Here is a 20,541-nt window from a genome sequence, read left to right as displayed (position 1 = left end):
AATTGCAGAAGTTATTTTTTTTTATAGGGTTTCAAGAAAAAAAGCCTCTACTGTCAAGCGTCTTCAGTTTGCCAGACACTACTGGAACTTCAAATGGGATCGGGTGAAATGATCAGACAGAGAGGTCGCTTTGGCCTCCCCAAAATATTCATTAGCCCCCCTAAGCAAATCAACATATCAGCCAATATATTTTCTTTTTGATTTCTTTTTTTCATCAATGATTCGATTCCATCGCATCTTAAACCTGTAACTGGACAAGCACTAGGACCTGGGGGAGGCTGCTGTACATGCTACACACATATTTGTCTGTGCGTTTTTCAGTTGACAGACACACATCCAGTGGCTTACCGTGGGTACCTCCTGTTGGCGGATCTCCAGATAGTAAGCACTTTTACATGGACATTAAAAGTTCAATTACAATCTAGCTAAAGCAATGATTAGACTTTTTTAAATGTCATGTAAACGCTTTAGTCCAACTGAAATCATACTGAAATCAAACTTCCGAAATCAGACTTGTAGTTCGACTTCGTCCAGCATGCATACACTTTAACCGAGCCGTTCTGTTAGTCAGCGAATGATCCATGCACAACACAGTTTACTGTTTAAATATTTTATGTTGGTTTTATTAATTATACTGACCATTATCACGGTTACAGTTTGGCTGCTCACTCACACAATTGCTGCAGACTCACACATGGGCAGCGAGAGCGCAGAATGACGCGGCCACATGCCCCTCCTTGTCTTAAAGGGAAATACTCCCAGATCATTACAAGAGGTGACGTGCAACACAAGGGATCGCACCAAACCGTATCAGTTATTCGATTACACATGGTGCCATGTATACTTAGACAAATAAATAAGACTGTAGCTCAACTACACAGTAGCTCAATTATAACTGCTCATGTAAACATAGTTAATGTAATTAACAAAGACTTTTTTCTAATGGCATTATATGACCTACATGTCTTCTCATTTCCCTCTCTCTATTTAAATTTTTCAGTTTCAGACAAGAAGAAATATATAATATAACTACAATATAAAAATAACAAACCTCTTGCTTTCTCTCTCACTCACTCTCTTTCTCTATAAATAAAATCCAAAAAGTATTTTGGTTACATAGTACAGCCGTTTTTGCCTTTTGTTGGTGTTGAATGGATGGGGACAAAGTGGATCTTAATTTATTTATTTTTATATAATTTAAGTAAGTCATGTGTTAAGTTTGTGTTAGAGATCAGGCTCTAACACAAATTATGAGACAGGTATACCTTGACCAAAAATAACCTTATTTCTACAGATTTTACACCCATTGTTACTCTACAATATACATGACTAGAAAGATGTTTTGGTGGCTTTAAAAAAATTTGGGGGGAGTATGCCTAGACCCCCTTAAAAGAGGCTTAGGTGATTTTGGTGCACACAGAGAGGTAGCCATATGGAAAAGTACCTCATGTCCATGGGTAAATATGGTGGTGGCTCTTTAATGTTTTGGGACTGTTTTTCTGCAAGGACCTGGACATTTTGTTAGGATACATGGCATCATGGACTCTATCAAATATCAACAGATATTAACAGTCCTAAATTAATAATAAAACTCACTTTCACTGGACCTTGTGGTTTCTGTTACTCACTGCCTTTAGGATTATTATTTTACTTGTGATCATAATGTTTTTATTATACATTACAGATCTTACTCGCACTCCCACTCTGCGCTTCTACACTGCACGTGATCAGCAACGCGGCCTGGTTACTAACAGATCACTTCCGTTATAATAAACAACAAAAGTTACACTGCAAGCGCACAAATACAGCATATAATGACAATAAACTTAAATTAAACTAAAGCTTTTAAGCAGCTTGCACCAGTCCCCGAACCCCTTGAACACAGTGGAGCATTTTGGATATAAACATAAGTTGGTCCTCATGCATCAGTTTGATTTCTATGGTGTTTAAAATGACCCCCTGCCTTAGAGAACTTGGAGGTTACACACTTTCTTCCTCAGTCACTTGACGATTTCGCCAGCATCTGTTGGTGACTGAGGTCATGTTGGGAATAAAAGGTAATGCTGACAGAAAGTAAACTGAAGAAAGTCATTGTCGGTGACACTGGGGGTCTGCTAATGCTAGCGTGCATATGACGTCATGCGCCGTCGCCTAGGAAGTGGCTTATACTTCCGGTTAGTAAAAGAAACCGCTAGTGTTATATTTGAGATGATATTACCTTTCTAAAATCCACAGACTAGACGATAGTGCAGAGTGCATAGTGTAAGTGTATAGTACTTCATTTGGGACACAACTTTAGAATTTACTCTCCGAAGTATGTTTTCCGAACAGAAGTAACGTAATGAGTAAGCGCACCCCTTGCCACGCGCAGACCAACTAATTGATAATGAGATTCGTGACAATGATTTTCATAATTGATTATTATCGATTTTATCGATTAGTTGTTGCAGTTCTAAAATATAGGAGTGCAACAATTATTGGCACCCTTTTAGCTCTGAATCTTCTCCTATAATACCTGATGAGGTTGGAGAATGCATGGCAAAGGATCTGAAACCAGTCCTCCATACAGAATATCTCCAGATCCTTCAAATTTCACGGTCCATGCTGGTGGACTCTCCTCTTCAGTTCACCCCAGAGGTTTTCTATGGGTTTCAAGTCAGGGGAATGGGGTGGCCATGGCAGGACCTTGTTTTTGTGGTCAGTCAACCATTTTTGTGTTGATTGTGATGTACATTTTGGATCATTGTTCTGCTGGAACCACGGCCCCAGTTTAAGCTTTCTGGCAGAGACAGTCAGGTTTTCATTGCATGATTCGATCCACGATGCCATGTATCATAACAAAATGTCCAGGTCCTCTGCGGAAAAACAGCTCCAAAACATTAAAGAGCCACCCCCATATTTAACTGTCGACATGAGGTACTTTTCCATATAGCTAATTCTTTGTGTGTGCCAGAATCAACTCTGGTGTTTATTGCCAAAAAGTTCTGTTTTGGTTTCACCTGACCATAGAACCCAATCCCATTTGAAGTTCCAGTAGTGTCTGGCAAACTGAATACACTGGAGTTTGTTTTTGGATGAGAGTAGAGGTTTTTTTTAAATCCTTCTAAACAACTTGTGGTGATGTAGGTGACTTCGGATTATAGTTTTGGAGACTTTCTGACCCCAAGATGCAACTAAATTCTGCAATTCTCCAGCTGTGATTCGTGGAGATTTTTTGGCCACTCGAACCATCCTTTTGGTCTGCACTTATATAGTGCTTTTTTAACCTTAACAGTTCCAAAACACTTTACACTGTGTCTTATTGACCCCTTCACACACACCAATGGTAGCTGCCATGCAAGGCGCTAACTTTCCATCAGGAGCAACTTGGGGTTCAGTGTCTTGCCCAAGGACACTTTGGCATCTGGAGTCATGTCGCCGGGAATCAAACCGCCAACCCTACGATTAGTGGACAACCCACTCTACCACCTGAGCCACAGCCACCCACACAGCCTTATCCTTTTCACTGTGTATTGAGACAATATAGAGACACATCCAATTCCAGGTCGATTCATAACATTTCCAGTTGACTGGAACTTCTTAATTATTGCCCTGATGGTAGAATTCAATGCTGTGCTATTTTCTTATAGCCACTTCCTATTTTGAGATGCTCAACAACCTTTGGCTGCACATAAAAGCTATATTCCTTGGTCTGACCCATTGTTATGAATGACAAAGGGAATTTGGCCCATGTGTTATCTCATATTTATACATCTGTGGAACAGGAAGTCATGGTTGAACAATTTCCTATTCCTAGTCCCAGTTGTACTAAAAGCTGTACAAAAAAAAAGTTAAATATCAATGGGAATATACAGTACTGTGCAATAGTCTTGCTGTACAGCAAAGATGTCTTCAAACATAATTAAATTAAATGTTTCTACATTTAAATATACTCTAAAGGGCAGTAAACAGAAATAAATTAAACAAAGTGTCACAAGTTCCCCTTTAAGCAGCGCGCTGTGGAGCATGTGAGCGCGCGTGCACGAGCAGGTGCGCGAGCACCTGCTTTTCCCTTGTTGACAATCGTGACATTTCGACACGTGCATTTGTTTATGTTTCTGTTATGTCTCCTCCCTGTTCTGTCATTGGTTGTTGTTTCATGTGTGTCTGAATTGCCCTCAGCCGTCAGCAATTACAACGCTGATTATGTCCGCATATATACCGCGCACCTCCCAGCACACAACGCGGAATATTAGAGTAGTAGAGTTAGAATAGATAAGATATCACGATAGATAACCACCGTCACAGTTCATAGTTTCATGTTTAAAGTCATAGTCATAATCCATGTCACGTTTCATGTTTAGGTTTGTTAGTTTAGTTCATGCTGGTTTCTCCGCTACCAGTCCCTCTCTGTAGTTTAGGTTTCATGTTTTGTATCTCGTCCCTGTTTTCCGTGACCTTGATTCCTGCCTAGCCCTGTGTATGCCTGTTTGCCGATCGCCGGACCTCTTGCATGTTTTGGATTACATTTTGGTTCACGTTTTGGATTTGTCTGCCTGTCTCTCTTTAAATGAAACTGTTGTTTAACCTGCGATTGCATCCTACCTTATCTCCGTTGCGTCACGAAACGTGACCGAATATTCTGCCGTAACATGGATGCAGCAGGAAGACAGGGGAGACATCACACTACAATGGGAGTAGCAGGACAATACCTTATCGGGAAACGTTCGGATTACTGGCCGCATTTCTTGTCCGTGCAGTTCCCTCAGCGGTACACCGTTGAACTACCGCCAGAGACAACGGGATTGGGGAGCTACCCGCTGGAGTTCCTCTTCAGTTGCCAGGAATATTTCTGCAGCCTGGCGTATCCCAAGCCTACTAAGAGACAGTGGATCGGGTTCTTGGTGTCCAGGTGTCCATGACTGGGCGGAACAGCTGGTGAGCACTGGGTCCTCTGCCCTCCAGGATGTCACTCAATTTTCAGAACTTTTTATGGAGGAGTTCACGCAACCAGGGCAGCTTCATGGTCTGGATTTACTGGGGTGGAGAGTCAATGGACAGCCCCAGCCTGACCTGCCCTTTAACCCTCTATTATGAGGGGATTGACAGGTCAGCCTCCACCGATCCGCTTCAGGTTCCAGCCAACGTGGAGGAGGTGGTGCCAACATGCATGTCTGGGAGCTGCAGGAGGGAGACCAAGCTACAATGCCCTACCTGCAAAAAACTGGGTCTCCAGGAAGCATTCTGCTGCTCTCATGAATGCTTCAAGAGCAGCTAGCGGGAGCATAAGAAACTCCACCGGAGAGCCCGTGCAGAGATCCAGCCCGGGGTGACCTCGGAGCGCCCGTCGGAGGTCTCAGCACCTGAGCCTCAGCTGGAGGTGAACCTGGCGACCTCAGAGCTCGAACCTGAGACCCACGAGGAGGTCTCACCCACCGAGCTCCAGCCAGAGGTCCACAAGGCAGCCTCAGAACTCCAGCACGAGACCTACGGGGAGGTCTCAGCTCCGTAGCTCCAGCCTGAGGTTAACCTGGCGACCTCAGAGCTCGAAATTGAGACCCACAAGGTGGGCTCACCTGCCGAGCTCCAGCCAGTCAACAGGGAGGCCCCAGCCCCAGAGCTCCAGCCTGAGGTTCAGGAGGGGGTCTCAGCACCACAGATCCACTGTAAAGCCCAGTTACTGTCCCAAGTGTCTGTTAACCCAGACAACCAAGCCCTGCTCAAGCCCAAGTCTACTGACACGGCTGACCAAGTTCTGTTCACGCCCAAGTCTACTGACATGGCCGACCACGTTCTGCTCACACCCAAGTTTACTGATACGACCAACCAAGTTCTGTTCAAGCCCAAGTCTACTGATATGGCCGACCAAGTTCTGCTCACGCCTGTGTCTAACGACACGGCTGACCAGGTTCTGCTCACGCCCAAGTCTAACGACACGGCCGACCACGTTCTGCTCAAGCCCAAATCTACTGACACGCCTGACCAAGTTCTGCTCACGCCCAAGTCTACTGACATGGCCGACCACGTTCTGCTCACACCCAAGTTTACTGATACGGCCAACCAAGTTCTGCTCAAGCCCAAGTCTACTGATACGGCCAACAAAGTTCAGTCCACGCCCAAGTCTACCAACCCGGTCGCCCAAGTTCAGCCCACGCCCAAGACTACCGACACGACCACCCAAGTTCTGCCAAAGCCTGAGTCTGCTGCCACGCACAGCCAAGTTCTGTTCACACCCGAGTCTGCTGCCACGCACAGCCAAGTTCTGCTCACGCCCGAGTCTGCTGACACTCACAGCCAAGTTCTCCCCACGCCCGAGTCTGCTGACACGCACAGCCAAGTTCTGCTCACGCCCGAGTCTGCTGACACGAACAGCCAAGTTCTGCTCACGCCCAAATCTGATGACCCAACCAACCAATTATGTTCACGCCCAAGTCAGCTGACAGGGACAACCAAGCTCTGCTCACGTCCACGTCTGCTGACATGGACAACCAAGTGTCTGTTGACACGGACAACCAAGCTCTGCTCACATCCCAGTCTGCTGACATGACCAGCCAAGTTCAGCTTGCAGGCTCCGCCGAGGACTTCGCTCAGCCTGTCTGCCCGGCTGTGGTCGTCGCTCTGCCTACCTGTTCAGCTGAGGACGCCGCTATGCTTCCCTGCTCCGCCGAGGACGCCGCTCTGCTTCCCTGCTCCGCTGAGGACGTCGCTCTGCTTTCCTCCTCCACCGAGGATTTCGCTCTGTTTCCCTGCTCCGCTGAGGACGTCGCTCTGTTTCCCTGCTCCGCCGAGGACGTCGCTCTGTTTCCCTGCACCGCCGTGGATGTCGCTCCGCTTTCCTGCTCCACCGAGGATGTCGCTCTGCCTTCATGCTCCGCCGAGGACTTCGCTCAGCCTGTCTGCCCAGCTGTGGTTGTCGCTTTGCCTACCTGTGCAGCTGGGGACGTTGCTCTGCTTTCATGCTCCGCCGAGGACGTCGCCCTGCTTCCCTGCTCTGCTGAGTACAGCACTCTGTTTCCCTGTTCAGCCGAGGACATCGCTCTGCTTTCCTGCTCTGCCGAGGACGTCGCTCAGCCCGCCTGCCCTGCTGTGAATGTCGCTCCGCATTCATGCTCCACCGAGGACTTTGCTCAGCCTGCCTGCCCTGCTGTGGTCGTCGCTTTGCCTTCATGCTCCGCCGAGGACTTCGCTCAGCCTGTCTGCCCGGCTGTGGTCGTCGCTCCGCCTACCTGTTCAGCTGAGGACGTCGCTCCGCTTTCATGCTCTGCCGAGGATGTCGCTTTGCTTCCCTGCTCCGCTGAGGACGTTGCTCTGCTTCCCTGCTCCGCCGAGGACATTGCTCTGCTTTCCTGCTCTGCCGTGTATGTCGCTCTGCTTTTTTGTTTCGCCAAGAATGCCGTGCGGTGGGGGGGCGGTTCTGTCACGAGTTCCCCTTTAAGCAGTGCGCTGTGGAGCATGTGAGCGCGCGTGCACGAGCAGGTGCGCGAGCACCTGCTTTTCCCTTGTTGACAATCGTGACATTTCGACACGTGCATTTGTTTATGTTTCTGTTATGTCTCCTCCCCATTTTGTCATTGGTCGTTGTTTCATGTGTGTCTGAATTGCCCTCAGCCGTCAGCAATTACAACGCTGATTATGTCCGCATATATACCGCGCGCCTCCCAGCATACAACGCGGAATATTAGAGTAGTAGAGTTAGAATAGATAAGATATCACGATAGATAACCACCGTCACAGTTCATAGTTTCATGTTTAAAGTCATAGTCATAATCCATGTCATGTTTCATGTTTAGGTTCGTTAGTTTAGTTCACGCTGGTTTCTCCGCTACCAGTCCCTCGCTGTAGTTTAGGTTTCATGTTTTGTATCTCGACCCTGTTTTCCGTGACCGCGACCTTGATTCCTGCCTAGCCCTGTGTATGCCTGTTTGCCGAACGCCGGACGTCTTGCATGTTTTGGATTACGTTTTGGTTCACGTTTTGGATTTGTCTGCCTGTCTCTCTTTAAATAAAACTGTTGTTTAATCTGTGATTGCATCCTACCTTATCTCCTTTGCATCACGAAACGTGATACAAAGGCTATATTTTGTGTGTTGACCATTTGCTTTTAAAAAAATTTGTAGTAGTCCCAGGTACAATTTGTGCAGTTTTATAAGGAAATTAGCTGGTAAGTTTTACTGAGCATCTTGCAGAACTAGCCAAAGTTCTTCTGGAGCCTTTCACTTTTGCACTTACTTCTTATTTTTGCATTTTTTCCCAGCAGCCTTCATTATGTATTTTGTCTGAAAAGTGGTCTCTTATGTAATATGCTGATTTCTGTACTGACTCGATAATGTAGAAGTCATAAAATAAAACAAAGTTTGTACTAAAAAAGGGTGCTTATGACTTGTGCACAGTACTGTACTTACTTTAATATATTTTCCTCATATGTATTCAAAGGAGTGACAATAATTGTTGCACACCTATATTTAACAAAGATTTTTTTTATATGTAAACTTGTGTTTGCAATTGTTTGATATCTATGAGAGTGTTTTTGTGAATTCTTTTGAACAAAATATCAAAAGGTTAAACAATCAAGACAAAGGATATTTACCAAGGGTGCCAATATTAGTGGAGGGCACAGTATGTTGGTCCTGTCAAGCCAGTATAATATTAGCACATAATAGAAATCTGTCAACAACCGTATTGCCATAGAGAAAAAAGGAAAAGTGTTGGGAGCCATTTATTGGGGCTTCAGTGCAGCACAAATCTCAAAATGTTTACCAAAATGTACAGGTTTTACATCACGCATCTCCGTATTTCCTTTACAGATATGGTCACAGGTATGCAGTTTTATGTTGTTGTTTTTTGATTAGCATGTTCATTCACCATCGGAATGTGTAATGCTCTCTCTCTCTCTCTCTCTCTCTCTCTCTCTCTCTCTCTCTCTCTCTCTCTTTCTTTCTTTCTCTCTCTCTCTCAAAATTAGCTTGTTATGTATCAAGATGTTACAGTGGTGGCACATGTAAGGAGGCAGTGTTCTCCAAAGACTTCATATGCCTGTGTCTGCCAGGATTCACTGGACAGCAGTGCGAGATCAGTTGAGTAGAAACTGACACAAGCATTAAATAGCAATTGGAGCCTGAACACTGTAACATGATACTCACTGAACTGCATTATCCTTTTTCTTAGATTTGAATGAGAAATGTGTGAGTGGGCAGGGCTCTGACTATCGCGGTACTTGGAGCATGTCCAGCTCTAGCGCTGAGTGTATCAATTGGAACTCAACTTTGCTCAGAGGAAAAAAATTCACAGCCAGGAAACCAGACACAAGAATCCTTGGACTAGGCAATCACAACTACTGCAGGTAATCAGACAAAAATGAATCCAAACAAAAAAACATTTCCTATTTTTAAAATAACAACTGTGTTTTTTCAGAAATCCAGACGGGGACTCTAGACCATGGTGCTATGTTTTTAAAAAGTCTCAAATTGTGTGGGAATTCTGTTCTATGCCAAACTGTACAACAGGTGGGACATAGACACACACATACACAGTGGATATCAAAAGTCTACACACCCTTATTAAAGCAGCGGCCCAGTCCCAGCCAAAGAAAAGCAGCCCCATAGTATGATGCTGCAACCACCACCATGCTTCACTGTGGGTATGGTGTTCATTGGGTGATGAGCTTTCTTTTTTTTTCAAGGAGGGTTATTTAGGCAGGGCTTGGATGTTTTTTTTTGTGAGAAAGGGCTTCTGACAAGCCCACCCTTCTTGGTAGTATCACTGTGGTGTCCCTTTTTCTCAACTTGTTGATGGTGGCCTTAAATGTTTTCTGTGATACATGTAATGTTTTGGAAATTATTTTGTACCCCTCTCCTAATCAGTAACTTACAACAATGAGATCCTGTACATGTTTTGTAAGCTCCTTGTAGACTATAGCTTCAGATGAAACAAGAAAATCCATGAGAAACAGCTGATCTTTATTTGGGGTTAATCGGAATCACTGAATCACAGTGATGCCAGATGTATCATAATTATTTTTGAACATGAGTTTGAAAGTGATGACTGGTTAATTCTGAGCACAGTCACGTGCCAAATTATAAAAGGGTGTACACTTGTACCACCAACTTATTGGTTTTTCTTTTTTCCATAAAATGTTTCTATTTGTTTTTCATTTGAATTTTTTGGTTGCTTATATCACATTAAAGGTGGAAAAAACATAGGACATTATTTATCTCGGTTTAATTTTTTTATTTAGCAAAAAGCTGCAGTTTTAACGGGGGTGTGTAGGCTTTTTTATACACTGCACACACATTTGTTTTTTCTATATGCTTAATAAATGTTTAATTAGAACATTTTGTAATGTGGATTGTACTGTGTCATTAATATGATGGTTGCAAGACGCAAGTAATACACTTTAAATAAGAATTCAGGGATGCGTCCCAAACCCCATTCTATGCAGTAAATGCCAAAATAGCAGTGACACCAATGGTGTATTTTAGTATAGTAGTATATGGTTTGAGACATGCCCCAAACCTGAGGCTGGAATTATCTGCTACCATTATATCCGCAGTATTACAGAACTGTTTTGTGAATACAAACTTAGAGCTGATCACTGATGCAATGATCTAGCTGACTAACTTTAGCTAGCTAGCTCAGCCTAGAAAAGGCTTTGTTGAAGGGGAAAGTCTTCTTTAATTTATATTGCATTGCCTTTTCCATACTTGAAACAGGACATATCTGAATTGGATTTGACGTGTAAACTTTTACAGGATTTCTAGGGCAACTCAGAGCAGCTCAATAATAATTTATGTTAGCAAAGTAATTTTTTTTTAAAAAGAATGATTTTGGAGTTACAGTGTGTATACTAACATCATTAATCAGTTGTTTCAGCTTTAATTAACAGTTAATCTGTAATCATTCTACATAGTATGACTGAAATAAAGGCTTAGGTACTACAAACAAACACTTAAAGAGGACACAAACCCAGGGTAAGGATCCGTGTCAAAAGGAAACAAGCAACAGCAAGAAATCTGGTGCACATGCATGACACAGTATTGTTCTTCTCTTAGACCCTATACTAGAGTGTGTACAGGGATTGGGTCAGTCCTATAGAGGAACTCAGACCATCAGTAAAAGCAACTCTAAGTGTCTGCAGTGGGACTCACCTGCAATCTACCACAAGTTTTACACAGCCTGGAGGCCAGATGCCAGACAGCTGGGTCTTGGCAGCCACAGCTACTGCAGGTAAGTAAACACACACACACATACACAAAAACACACCAGGTTCTAACTTACACAAGTGATATCTGAAAGGACTATATTGAAAATGTACTGTGTTTCTTAATCAAAATGTGTCGTACATGGCAGATACAAATATAAAACATGAACCCTATCACATTTGCAGGGCAGAATACAAAAAAAAACAGGCAAGCACCACAAAAGGGCTAGGTAAACAGCAAAAAACATATAGAGGCAAAACAGGTCATACACAAAAGGCATTCCTAGGAAACACGTCTTAAGACTTACAGTTGCAATCAAAATTATTCAACCCCCATTAAAAATCAGGTTTATTGTCAAAATTTACAGAATTTCAACTGTTAAATTAAATGAACTGAGAGTGTTAGCTTCAGGATAGACTGACATTTACAATCATGTGAAAAAATAAGTACACCCCATGGAAATTGTTGGTTTTTCATGTTGTTGGTTTTTCTCAAGCAAACATTTGATCTTCTTTGAAACAGTGCCTATTAATAAAGGTGATAAAGTATCAAATGACATAAAATTTACATTTTGTCGTAATTTTCACAATTTAAATTAACAAAAAACAGATCAGTCACATGGAAAAAGTAAGTATATCCTTACACCTTCACATCCATAAAATTAGAATCAGGTGTTCAAGATTGGGTGCCAGTGATTAGAACCTGCTTAGGGAGCACAGGTGGAACCTGTATTATTTATACCCCTCTCATATCCATCACGATTTCCCCTCACACTAGCACTGTAGCACGCTTCTGGGTTTTACAATGGCATTGACTTTGTTTACTTTTCACACATGTGCATTTGTTATGATTTCTGTACTGTCTCCACCCCTGTATTGTCATTGGTTGTTTCCTTTATGTGCATCATTGTTCTCGGCTGTTTTGTATTTCATCTTTGATTGTGTTTAGTATTTAAACCCATTGTTCATTGCGAAGTATTGCGTGAGTGTATTCACCATACCAAGCCGTATTATATTGTTCTCGTGTCTGTTTTTTTTATCTCGTTTCTTGTTTTGTGCTTTGCCTTGCCTGATTCATGTCTGTTTGCCATTCACCTGACCCTTTGCCTGTTCTGACCATGCCTGTGTTTCAGATTTGTCTGCCTCTCTCTCCTATAATAAAGCTCTTATCTGCACTTGCATCCATCCTAACCTACATACATGACAATATCTAGTGTATCATGTTCCCTTTGCTGTTGAGGTGTGTGGTGTCATCATGCCAAGATCTAAAGAGTTCTAAGGCTTCAGAAAAAAGGTTGTAGATGCCTATGAGTCCTGCAAGGGATTTAAAAAGATCTCCAAATTATTTTAAATCTACAAATGGTGCAGATTTCAAAAAACTGCCAATTTGTCCAGGACTGGCCCCCCAAGTAAATTCAACCCAAGAGCAGACTGTCTGATGCAAAAAGAAATCTCCATGAACCCCAGAATTTCATCATAGTAAGTCTTGCAACTGTTGGTGTCAAAGCGCATGCTTCTACAATCAGAAAGAGATTGCCCAAATTTGATCTGCATGGGCGGCGTGCCAGGAAAAAGCCTTTGCAAGACTATAGTTTGGCAATGAGCATATAGGCAAAGACCAGGCCTTTTGGAATAATGTACAGTAACAGCAGACATGTTTGTCGCATACCAATGACAGCTTTTTAGGAGAAACTCATACCATCTGTGAAGCATGGTAGTGGAATGTTATGGTTTTGGGTTGCTTTGCTGTCTCAGTGACTGGACAGCTTGCATTCATTGTTTCAACTATGAATTCTGCAACTTATCAAAGAGTGCTTGAAGATTATGTGAGGCCATCTGTCAAAAAGTTGAACTGAAAGTAGACCTTTCAACAGGATAATGATCCTAAGCACACTAGAAAACCACCAAGGAATGGCTCAAAAAGAAGAAATGGAGGGTTATAGATTGGCCTAGTCAAAGTCTGGATATGAATCCCATTGAAATGTTGTGGGGGGAATTTGAAACAGGCAGTACATGCAAGAAACCTCTCAAACATCTTGCAGCTGAAAGAATATTGCATGGAAGAAGGGCCAGAAATTATTTAGGCTAAAGTGGGCAATACCATCTTCTGAGGCCAAGGGTGTACTTACTTTGTCCACAAAAGAATATCACATCTATTGATATTTCTGTTGAATAAAGGATTTAAAAAGGTAATTTTCTTGTGGTTTTGTTCAAGTATATCAATTTTATTTATAGGCACTGTTTGTCCAAATATGTACAAAAAATCAGCAATTTCCATTGGGTGTACTTATTTTTTCACACGACGGTATATTAAGTCTTTTGCCTGCCAGACACGAGATGTGAATTGAACCCCATGATCGGACGCTATATTCTTGCGAAGGCCATACCATCTAAAGACCTCCTTAAACAAGATTTCTGCTGTTTCCATGGCTGTAGGTGATTTTGGCAGGAGAATGAGGTGACAGGCTTTTGCAAAAATGGACTTTGATGGTGAGAATGGGAGTGTCTCAATCGAGGGCTTTGACTGTTATGGGACTCTGAAGGAAACAAGAGGCACATTTAGTTATTTTGCCATGGTCTCATCCATAAAATTTCCTGCTGCTCCAGAGTCTATGAGGACAGTGAAATCATAAGATTCTGACCACCATGAGATTTTAACATGTAATGTAATGTGTTGGCTTTCAGTCATGGGGATAAGTTGATGGTTCATGGTTGATGGTATTTGGAGTTCTAAGAGCCAGGTTTGAGGTTGCAAATAGCTCTGAAATTACCTTTATTACCACAGTACAAGCAAAACCCAGATTTTCTGTGGCGTTTCTTTTCCTCAGGTGGGAGGCCAACTTGAGCAATTTCCATGGGCTCTGTGTGGGTGGCAATGGGCAATGAGTGAAGGGTAAGGCTGGTGCATGGACGGTGTGACCTGAGCAGATTATTGGTATGGATAACCAGTTCAATGAATTGGTTAAGAGAGAATACCATATCCCAGCATGCCAGCTCCCTCTGTAGGAATTCACTGAGGCCTTGTATGAAAACAGTGCTGGCTCGTTCCACTCATTCTCTTCTCTGATAGATCGGAAGGTTAATGTATTGGCTGCAGACAGTTTTTCTTGTTTAAAGTGAGAATAACCTCTCATCACTGTCTTTACCTGACTCCTGAGTGGTTGGAAGGTGTTCAAAGTCTGCATAAGAATGGGTCAGCATTGTGGAGAGGCAGTGGCCCAGGTGAGTTCTCTTCCGGTGAACAGCATAAGCACTTGGCGTAATTTATCTGCATTTCTATAAAAAATTAGATGCATTGGCAAAAAGTGAGATGGCACATTTCATTAAAAAACCTAGTTTATCCAGGGAGCCATCATATTTATCAGCTAACAGAATGCATTGGGAAACCACATCGGATTGGTGGAGACTGCCGCATTACTCACATGTTTGGGCATTGTTTGTGTTCCCTCTTTATGTGGAGCACATCCTCTATGGTGGAAGACATCGGCTGGAGGCTTTGCTCATGTTCGCCCAGGAGTTGACCTTGGGAGGCAATGGCAAATAGCAGTTCACACACTGGATCCACTTTGTCAGGCGAAGCTTCTGTAAAAAAAAAAACAGGGCTCGGGCATGGAATGAGGATGCAAAGTCCATATGCAAAAATGTATTAAACGGACACATAGTCAAAAACTGTCCAGGGTCTTTACCAAACAACAAAGTCCAGAGAATAAACATAAAGGCAGGGCAGAGTACAACAATCCAGAAGATCAATAACAGAACCAGAAAAGGGGTAGGCCAGCAGAGAAAAAACACAGCGTGGCACAATAGGTCATACACAAAAGGCAATTTTAAAAAATGGCTCAGAACTTACAAGATTAAAGATAAACTGTACAGCTTCAGGTACATCTAAATTCTAGGTATCTTTTATAGCAGTTAACCGGGAAATGAGAATAAACATCCCACAAATATGTTTTTTAACTATTAATTTAAAGTCACAGACGTTTGTACATTTGGAGGTTTGATCTCTTCATAAAAATTAAGCATTCCTTCTACACATTGAAATCCCCAGTGTTGAATTAACACCCAGAGTGTTCATTTGTGTCCATTGGACTTGTATAAACACTGTAGGGTGTAAATTCAACATACTGGGTGTTAAATGAACACTGGGGATTTTTGCTGTGTAGCTGGTGGTAAGAATGGAAGGCCCGGGATGTGGGTTGGACGGACGGTCGCTATATGCTTTTGCAACATGTCTGATTTAATGTAAGGTGTGTGTGTGTTACTAATCAGGTAAGTGTGAACATGAGAGTCTTTGGGTATTCATGGCTCAGACCGTAGTTCCAGCTGTAACATGAATGGCTGGTTTATATTAGTGTGCTCGTTTTTTTTTTGTTTGTTTGTTTTTTTGTTTTGTTTTGTTTTTTTGTTTTTTCCCAGTTTCATTTTTATTGAGCATTTCTGCTGTACATTTCTGCTGAACTAAACATTACTGCTGAACTAAACATTTCTGCTGAACATTTCTGTTGAACATTTCTGCTGAGCTAAGCATTTCTGCTGGACATTTCTGCTGAACATTTCTGCTGGACATTTCTGCTGAACTAAACACCTTTTTTCTTCTCTCCTCCCCTCCCTTTCCCAAATATTCCATTGAGAAGAAGAAAAAAAAACAAAAAAACAAATTGAGCAACACACAGCAGTAAACATTCACAGGTTTTTTTTCTTTTTATACTAACAAAGGAAAACAAAATTAAAAGTAACCCCCCCCCCCCCCCCCCCCCCCCCACGGCTCATCATAACTATCGCTGGTTATATAGATGTAAGACCCAACAACAGGCACAAAAATTTAAGTGGGAAGTGTCTGTAACTCCATAAAGTATACGATAAAGGGATGCCATTTATAAAAAAAAAAAATTGAAAAAAAACTTGTCCGTACAATCCTTCATCGTATACCTTATTTTCTCGAGTTTTAGAAAAAAACATTACGTCCTTTAGCCACTGGGAGATAGATGGGTATTTAGCAGACTTCCAATGCAACAGTAGGGAACGTCTTGCTATAAGCAATGTGAAAGCAATAACATCCTTTTGTATCGAGCTCAATGGAACTGAGTCATCAGGAATCCCAAATATAGCAATCAATGGGCAAGGCTTTAAATCTACCCTAAGAATAGTGGACATGATGGTAAAAAAACCAGACCAAAAACCATGGAGATCAGGGCAGAAGAAAAACATATGGCCAAGATGGCAGGGAGAGCCATGGCATTTATCACACTTGTCCTCTACGTCAGGATACATCACAGAAAGTCTCGACTTGGACAGATGGACTCTGTTTAAAACTTTGAACTGTATAAGTCCAAGACGAGCACAAGAAGTGGTAGACTGTACCCTCCCTATAGCACGTTCCCAACACTCCTCACTTATCTGTACTCCTAACTCCTTTTCCCACGCATTCATAATTTTGTTATTCGACTCACTACCTAGCGCCAGAATAAAATCATAAATCCTAGAAATCATTCCTCTCTGATGTGGATTGTTTGAAAACAAGCTTTCCCAAGCCTGTTCAGGAGGCGCAGAGGGGAAATCAGGAAAACATCTAGAAACAAAATTCCGAATTTGAAAATACCGAAAAAAATGCGTCACAGGGAGGTCATAAGTGGATGCCAGATTGGCAAAGCTATCAAACACACCATCGGCATACAGATCTCTAACTTGTTTAATACACTTGTCATACCATACTGAAAATGTGGAGTCCAAACACGATGGAGGAAATAGATGGTTGTTGACTAAAGGACCCAAAGAGGATGCACCTACAAATTTAAAGTGCCGTCTAAATTGATACCAAGTCATAAGTGTGTTGAGGACAACTAGATTATCAGTATATAGGGAGAGTTTTGTAGGTAAAGGGGAGTAAAGCAAAGTAGGTAAAGAGGATTCCCTACAAGAAGATATTTCCAATTTACACCAAGCAGATCCAGGAGATTTAACCCAGTAGCAAAGTTTATGAATGTGCGCAGCCCAGTAATAGAATTGAAAATTGGGTAATGCAAGTCCTCCACTAAGTCTACATTTCTGCAATAAAGACTTACTAACCCTTTGTGGCTTCCCTCCCCAAACAAATGTACTAATTATCTTATCCAATGAATCGAAGAATGATTTTGGCAGAGAAAGAGGCACTTGCTGGAACAAGAAAAGAAACTTCGGTAATATATTCATTTTGACGACATTGATCTTGCCAGTTAGAGAAAGGGGTAAGTTACCCCAACTCTGAATGTTAGATTTAACCTTTGAGATAAGGGAAGTGAAGTTAGCTGATGAAAGATTAGATAAAGAAAGTGTCACGTTGATACCTAGGTATTTAAAACCTGACTGACTAAATCGAAACGGTAAATTTGACTGTTGGAGAGAAAATGCTGCAGTATTGACAGGAAAACAGTCGCTTTTATCTAAATTTAATTTATAACCAGAGACAACACCGAAGGACTCCAGAACACCCAAGACAGCTGGCATAGAGGCAATAGGATCGGTTACATACAATAACAAATCATCAGCATATAGCGACAATTTGTATTCTACACCGTATCGAACTATTCCTTTAAACAAGGGAGAAGATTTTAGTGGAATAGACAGTGGCTCGATAGCGACAGCAAAAAGCAGAGGGGATAAAGGACAACCTTGACGACACCCTCGTCCGAGAGCAAAATAATCCGAATAAATATTGTTTGTCTGAACCCTGGCATTAGGGGATGAGTAAAGGAAGCTAATCCAAGAAATAAACTTATCCCCAAATCTGAACTTCAAGACTGCAAACAAATACTCCCACTCAACCCTGTCAAATGCTTTTTCAGCATCTAATGAAATCACAATCTCAGGGAGCACAGACGAATGCTTTGAATAAATTATATTAAAGAGTGTACGGGTATTAAAAAACAATTGACGTCCCTTTATAAAACCGTTCTGCTCTTCAGATATAATATAAGGGAGTATATTCTCTAAATGAGTGTAATACGTTATTGTTTCTATTGTAACACCTCATACACGTGGACTTGTACAGTAGATGCACCACATAATCTAATGTAATCTACTAATAATAAATGAATTTTTAAAAATCTATTGTTCCATCACACCCTACGTCATGCACTATTTTGTATAACTGCAGTCTGTCATGTATATTCTTACATATTTCCAAGTCTACCTTATACTCTTGTTTATAAAAATTCTTCAAAAAACACAATTAAATGGACATAAAATCTATCAATGCATCATTTAAACATATTTTAAGCTTTTCATGCATCCGTTATATCCTTTCATTTTTCTCACTCTGCTTATTGTAACTAAACTGAACCATGCTATTCCATTTCAGACCATCTTGAAAATTATTAAATTATAAACATATGTACATGCCTTGAACTAACTTTGTGCTTATTTTATTACCATAGTACATCTTATGGGCGGCTGTGGCTCAGATGGTAGAGTGGGTTGTCCACTAATCACAAGGTTGGTGGTTCGGTCCATGGCCCACGTGCCTCCATGTGCCGAAGTGTCCTTGGGCAAGACACTGAACCCCAAGTTGCTTCCAATGGCAGACTAGTGCCTTGCATGGCAGCTCTGCTGCCATTGGTGTGTGAATGTGTGTGTGTGTGTGAATGAGAATACAGTATAAAGTGCTTTGTAGAACTGCTAAGGTTAAAAGGCACTATATGCAGTGCCCTCCACTAATAATGGCACCACTAATAATTGTTGCATACCTATATTTAACAAAGTTTTTTTTTTTATAAACCTGTGTTTTGTATGTAATTGCTCGATATCCATGAGAGCAGAGTATTTTTGTGAATTTTTTTAACAAAAGATCAAAAGGTTAAACAATAAAGACAATTTTTTCACAGCCTTCTTTGCTCATATTTACCAAGGGTGCCAATATTAGTGGAGGGCACTGTAAAGTACAGACCATTTACCATCTTATGTATATATCCATCATAAATATGTGTAATATGTTAGTCATGATTGTTTTATAATCTCATGAAAAAAAAATAGTCATACCTTTTTCCTCCATGCTTACTGGGCTCAGCTTCCTGTTTGAAGCTGACTACACCCCATTATATGATGTCACATAATATTTCTATCAAGCTGTTACTTTGAAATGGCTCATGAGTTTTGACTTCTGCTTATCAGGCCAGAAAAAAAATGTTGCTAAGTGTAACTGTTCCAATTTACCTGATGGCCATAGATACAGCACCTCCAGAAAATCCCACATACCCCACCCCCACCCCCCTTTTCTTTTTTCGCTGTTTTGCAACATCATTTAAGCATATCAGAATTTGATTTTTTTTTTTTTTTACTCCTTTTGTGACTTTTTGCAGAAATAAAATTAAATAAAGTATTTAGATGTTCTAAGAATTATTTAAAAAATATATAAAAAGATTAATATCTTGCATAATTGATAATTATGCAAGATGAAAATTAAATACTATTCCTAATTTTGTTTGATCAACAAAAGGAGGAGACCCTTTCGTTGATCAAACAAAATTAGGAATAGTATTTAATTTTCAAGAGCTGACACTAAATATATTTCCCTCCGAAGTATTGGAACAGCAAGCCAATTTTATTGTTTTTGCTATATACTGAAGACATTTGGGTTTGAGATCAAAAGATGAGTATTAGATGATACATCAGAATTTCAGCAGATAGTCATAAAGTAACAAATAATCTTAAAGTAAATTTCCCTTGCTTGGAATCAAGTTGGCATCAAACTGTTGCATTTTTGTATTGTGATGCTTTTCCAGGCTTCTTCTGCAGTTTCTTTCAGTTGTTGTTTGTTTTGGGTGTTTCTCCCTTCAGTCTCCTCTTCAGGGGGTGAAATGCATGCTCAATTCGGTTAAGGTCTGGTGATTGACTTGGCCAGTCTAAAATCTTCTCTTTTTTCCCATGATGAAGTTCTTTGTTGTGTTTGCAGTGTGTTTTGGGTCATTGTGTTGCTTCAAGGTGAAGTTCCTCCAAATTAGATTGCTGCATATCTCTGGCAGACAATGTTTCTGTAGAGTTCAGAATTCATTCTGCTGCTACCATCAGGAGTTACATCATAAATAAAGATTAGTGAGCCCAAATTCTAATCTGGCCTTCCAATTCTTACTGCTAATATTTTGCATCTTGTGGTATGTCCTCTGTATTTCTGCCCTCAAAGTCTTCTTTAAACATTGTACTGTGATACCTTCACTCAGCCTGTGGCTGTTGTTGGTGATGCCACTGACAGTTGTTTTTGAGTTTTCCTACCCAATTTTTTGAATGTTTCTGTCATCAACTGCTGTTGTTTCCCTTCTAACAGAATTATTGAAAATGACCATTGCAATTTCCAGTGTTGAAGAACAATGACAAAAATAACAACCATTTATAGC

The 20,541-nt window shown here is 41.4% G+C and overlaps 1 protein-coding gene across 14 annotated transcripts in view; it reads left to right on the top strand.

Annotated features, from left to right (window-relative positions):
* The window catches only part of plat (plasminogen activator, tissue), a 77,231-nt gene that overhangs the window by 45,419 nt on the left and 11,271 nt on the right, over positions 1 to 20,541 (top strand). For all 14 annotated transcript variants that reach the window (XM_017468024.3, XM_017468027.3, XM_017468031.3 and 11 more), the window contains 4 exons: positions 8,942 to 9,052; positions 9,145 to 9,319; positions 9,391 to 9,482; positions 11,028 to 11,202. In XM_017468024.3, the coding sequence (XP_017323513.2) occupies positions 8,942 to 9,052; positions 9,145 to 9,319; positions 9,391 to 9,482; positions 11,028 to 11,202 (553 nt within the window). The remainder of the gene's footprint in view (positions 1 to 8,941; positions 9,053 to 9,144; positions 9,320 to 9,390; positions 9,483 to 11,027; positions 11,203 to 20,541) is intronic.

This window comes from Ictalurus punctatus, chromosome 5 (assembly GCF_001660625.3).
Source record: "Ictalurus punctatus breed USDA103 chromosome 5, Coco_2.0, whole genome shotgun sequence".
Classification (NCBI taxonomy): domain Eukaryota; kingdom Metazoa; phylum Chordata; class Actinopteri; order Siluriformes; family Ictaluridae; genus Ictalurus; species Ictalurus punctatus.
This window is presented reverse-complemented; position numbering and strand designations above follow the sequence as displayed.